General features: G+C 28.9%; 1 protein-coding gene across 1 annotated transcript; it reads right to left on the bottom strand.

Annotated features, from left to right (window-relative positions):
* Positions 1 to 1,743: 1,743 nt before the first annotated feature.
* On the bottom strand, positions 1,744 to 2,587 carry LOC107061003 (uncharacterized). The gene is made up of 2 exons (XM_015309654.1): positions 2,275 to 2,587; positions 1,744 to 2,055 (listed from the first exon to the last, which is right to left on the bottom strand). Exons 1-2 carry the CDS (start codon positions 2,534 to 2,536, stop codon positions 1,790 to 1,792), a joined length of 528 nt encoding a protein of 175 aa, XP_015165140.1. The 5' UTR covers positions 2,537 to 2,587; the 3' UTR covers positions 1,744 to 1,789.
* Between the last annotated feature and the right edge of the window lie 2,823 nt (positions 2,588 to 5,410).

Raw genomic sequence — 5,410 nt, forward strand, 5'->3', positions numbered from 1 at the left:
CCCCCCCCCCCCCCGAACTTATTTTTTAATTAATTTTCTACCCCTTTTCGGCTTACGTGACACTATCCTTGAAAAAATTGTCAACACGCGATGGGCCCGGAAGATAGTGCCACGTAGGCCTAAAAGGGGTAGAAAATTATTTATCAAATAACTTTGGGGGGGGGGTAATAAGACCTTAGTATAGTATAAGTGTGTCTCTGGGATTTCGGGCATAGGTTTGGAGGGGGGGGGGGGAAGGGGTACTTATGCATTTCCCCTAAGTTTTATTGTTAATTAATTACTCCCTCTGTCCTATTTTATATGAGGTAGTTTGATTCGGCACAGAGTTTAAAAAAGAAAGGAAGACTTTTAAAACTTGTAATCTAAAATGAATGATAGAAATTTGTGTGGTTATAAATCATTTCATTAAGGGTAAAATTGACATTTTAAAGTTAAATTGTTACTTAATATTAAAATATGTCATTCTTTTTGGGACTGACTATAAAGAAAATTAAGTCATATAAATTGGGACAGAGGGAGAGTAATAAATTATAAAAATGTCCAATTAAAAACAAACATATGTTCATACTAATCAAATTTAACTTCTTTTTCGTCTCTCACATGCCTCCAAGAGAGTAAACACATTCTTTATGCCGCCTCTATATTGAAGGATGTGTTTATTACACTTTGAAATAATTGGGGGAGGGGGTGTAGTAGGACCCATGTATAGTTAAGGTATGTTATTGAGATTTCACTATAGTTGAGAGAGATACTCATGCCTTATCTCTTTTTAAAAATAAATACAGAAAAGTAAAAAAGAAGAAGCAATTTTGACCTTGCAAAAGCTTAACCAAACAAACTATTAATCTTCAAATGCAAACAATAATTATGAGTTCAAAAAACCCAACAAAATCATTGAATCGCTCTTCCTCGCTCTCTCAATGGTCATATGTGAGTTTTGACATTAAGCAAGTTGGACAACAAAAATTGGCAAAGGTTATCGCGAATTACGTTAATACCTTCTCTGAAATTTAGGTTAGATATCTTGGAGCTTTTTTCTCAATCTATATAAAGAGCTAGAGCGCTCGTTACCCATCAAATCGAAGATATACGAGTTTCAACACACTAAATTATTCGACCCTAGCTAGTGGTGCCCTCGACTGCCCACATATTATTTAATTTAGTTACTGTTCTACATATAATTAGGAAAAATGATCTGAAAAATACTATAACTTTGGTCGAAATTGCTGTTACGATACCAAACTTTGGAAAGGACCTTTTACCCCCCTATACTATTTAATAGTGTATTTTAAAGGTATATATATGTCTACGTGGACATAATAAATATTGCATCATTTTAAATAGTAATGTGTCCACGTGTGCACATATATACCTTTAAAATATACTATTAAATAGTGCAGGGGAAAAAAGGTCCTCCATAAAGTTTGATATCGTAACAACAATTTCGGCCAACGTTGGAGTACTTTTCAGACCCTTTTCCCATATAATTATGTCCTTGTTCTTAGTTGAAGAATTTTTTGTTGAGTTTCCAACAGGTAGGCAAGGCAGGTATATAGCTTAAATTTTCATCATAGGTAACTCACAAGTACGATATGTGTAGAAGTAGACCTTTCACCAAGACAAATAAGTTCCACCATTATATTAAATCTATCTCAAATTTAATTAAAAACTCTTGAATACTACTTTTAGTTGAATGAAAAATATGCTAATTAAAGTCATCTTAAGTTTATTCAAGCAAAACACAACACAAATTCCAAGGCACGACACAACATGCTGCCCTTTTGATAATTCAAAAACGCCAATGTTTGAGAGGCATCACAGCAAACTTCATGTTTCCAGTCTTGCAATGGATGCCTTTGTGTTCTCCACAACCAAAATAGTAAGTCTGCATTTTCTTCAACACAAATTCAAATCCTTCCCCTGCACCCTCACTTGGATCCGCTATTCTTTTAGCCTTTCTAAAGTCGCACTTAATAAAGCTCCAATAGTTTGAGAATAAGTAAACACTATGTGGAAATCCGGTACCATTTGCATTTGGTGGATCATACTTGAACACTACATGCCACAAATAAAAGCAAATTCAGAACCTAAAGTTAGTATGTGTGCATATATATAACAATGCATGCATAGAGTAAAGTTCAAAAAATGACCTATACATGCATACTATATAATATTTTATTTAACGTAAGAGATTCAATTGAAGCCCTTCAACTCCACCTTTGAATTTATTATGTAAAAGAAACGATAAAGTATATAGGAGAGAGATATATATACCTAAGGTGTCATTAACAAAGAAAGGAGTGTTGTTTCGAGCCCAATCCATGTAGTTGAAGCCATAATGCCAATTTTCCGAACCTCCAACGATGAATCTATTGGAGGTGTGAGTAACATTTGATGGATGAGTATAAGGGAAATTGGTTTTGTTCCATGTTCTAGAGCCCCAATTGAAGTCATAATTGGCTAGACCAATGGCAAACATGGATGAGAACAATAATGCAAGTAAGGGAAATGCTTGTGCATTATAAGCAAAAGCCATTAGTATATATTATCAGCTCAATGAAAATGGCAAGTTTAATTTGCTAATGAAGAAGAGAATTAAGTTGAATTGATGGAAATGATGAGTGAATATATGGACTATATATACAGAAAAAAGTATGGTCATTTTCCTTAAACTAAAGTTGGTTGTATATTAAAAACATTATATTATAGACTCCGGTCTTGGTTTGGTTCCATCAACAAAACCAAGTTTCTTCCTCTCCCCATAAGATCTTCCTCATAGACCTAGACCAGTAGTAATAGTTCTCAACCTTCAATTTGACTTGTATTATCACAATTTTAGGGTTGTCATTCGATGTGATGTGATGTTATGAAGAGATCGATCTTACTATATTTCTATATTTACCATAATCAAAATTTATCATATATATATTTGTCAACTTTAATTTTAAAATTTTGAAGTGATAGTTATTTTGGAACAATTTTTAAGAGCTAAAAGGACAATTAAAATAAGGTAACAGTCATGAAAATTACGTTATTGAAATAAACGATCTATTCAAACATTTAGGGGTCATTGAGTGTTTTAGCAAAATTAATGCATGCATTAGCTAGCTCTATGTATTAGTAATACCTTGTTTGGTGCACTTTTTCATAAAACTAAACACTCTATTGTATATTAGAAATACCATATAGGTATTAGTAATGCAAAGGGATTTAATGTATGCATTAGCATTAATTTTAAAGACACAATTACCCCTCAAAATCCCTTTTACATATTTTTCACAATAATTGTGAAGAATATTTTTGTACAGTATATGTTATTTTAATACACCAAACCAAACAATACATAAGAAATAATATATATATAACTAATATAAACATTATTAATACACTTTATTTACATTATTTATATACACTCTACCAAACTATCCTTTTTAATCGATGTCATTATTACATCAATCCACCATAAGATGAAATAGTCATAATACATCTATTTTCTCAGATTCTCGTAATTTTTGATCCGTTCCAACTTCCAACTTCAAAACCAATGTTTTCCGTTATTATCGCACAAAATGATGGATTTAACCCCTTTTTGACCAACACACCAATAACCATAAAAAAAAAAAGTTACATTAATTTGACTTTTCAAAAGTCTTGCAAGTTGCAACTTATAATGCATACTTGCATAGTTCTTATTCTCCGTCACATTTTATGTGATATAGTTTGACTCGGCACGAAATTTAAGATTGAAAGGAAGATTTTTAAAACTTGTGGTCCAAAATAAATGATAGAAATTTGTATGACTGTAAATCATTTCATTAAGAGTAAAACACATTTTATAGTTAAATTATTACTTAATATAGAAATGTGTTGTTCTTTTTGGGACTGACTAAAAAGGAACAACAGTCACATAAATTGAGACAGGGGAGTATGAGTCAAATTATTAGTAAGTCAAAGATTAATTACAAGGTCAGCGTATAAATTCTTAGAAAAGTTTTAGCACTAATCTACCGTAAACTGACTACTGAGCATTACACATTTTAGAATTGGATTGGAAATCTGCAACACCACAACTTTTCCAGAAAATTTAATTTAAATAGCTCACTATAATTAATGTATATTTTATGTATATTAAATAAAAAAGTAAACAATGAATTCGATCAAATTCTCTCTCTATATATACGCGTTTAAAATATCAAAAACAATTTACTGCTCTAAAAGCTCAAAACAAGTTTCCTAGATGGTGTTTGCAACAATTTGAAAGTAATAGAAAATATATTGCAATCACAAATAAAATATGAAGAAATATAATTTTATGGGAAAAGGGGCAAGAATATCTTTAACCTATTGGAAATGACTCAAAAATACCCTCCTTCTATCTTTTGGTCTAAAAATATCTTTACCCTTTGTTTTTGGTTCGTTCAAAGATACCCCTCCTTCCATCTTTTAATCTATAAGTACTCTTAACCCTAATTTAATTAAATTGAATTATTTAGTAATTAGTTAATTTTTATTTATTTGTTGTAAAAAAAACTTTTTATTTATTCAAATTCTTAATATTAGTTCATTTCAAAATATTTAAGTGTATAAAATAAAATAATAAATTTATTGTGTAAAAATAAAAAATAAAATTCTCAAAATTCTTATTCTTATTATTAGAGTATCACAAAATAAAATTCTTAAAATTATTATTCTTCATTTTTACACAATAATTTCTTTATTTTATATTCTGTTTTATTCACTATTATTCTATATTTTAATTTATGAAATGATTTTAAATTTATTTTGATTGATTTTTTAAATTATATGTTAAAATTTAATATTATTTAATATTTTTTGATTTACTTTTAAATAAATAACATATAATAACAAGTTTGGCCAAGTTGCAGATCACCTAATGATGATTCCCATTACATTATAAATTATTTATTAAGAAGTAATATATTATTATAACATGATAATTTGAATATAATTTAAAAAATCAATCCAAATAAATTTAGTGATCATTTCATAAATGAAAATATAAATAATATTGTATAAAACATAACGAAAAATAAATAAATAAAATTATTCTGTAAAAATGAAGAATAAGAATTTCAAGAATTTTATAGTGTTATTTTAATAATGAAGAATAATAATTTGAGATTTTTATTTTTATTTTTAAACAATAAATTCTTTATTTTCTTCTATAGACTTAATTATTTTGGAATGAACTAATATTAAGAATTTAAATAAATAAAAAAGTATTTTTAACAACAAATAAAATAATTAACTAATTAGTAAAGAATTCAATATAATTAAATTGAGGTTAAGAGTATTGTAGACCAAAAGATTGAAGGAGGGGTATCTTTGAACTAAAAACAAAGGTTTAGGGTATTTTTAGACCAAAAGGTAGAAGGGGGGGGGGGGGGGT

Source organism: Solanum tuberosum, unplaced genomic scaffold (genome assembly GCF_000226075.1).
Source record: "Solanum tuberosum cultivar DM 1-3 516 R44 unplaced genomic scaffold, SolTub_3.0 scf00112, whole genome shotgun sequence".
Taxonomy (NCBI): domain Eukaryota; kingdom Viridiplantae; phylum Streptophyta; class Magnoliopsida; order Solanales; family Solanaceae; genus Solanum; species Solanum tuberosum.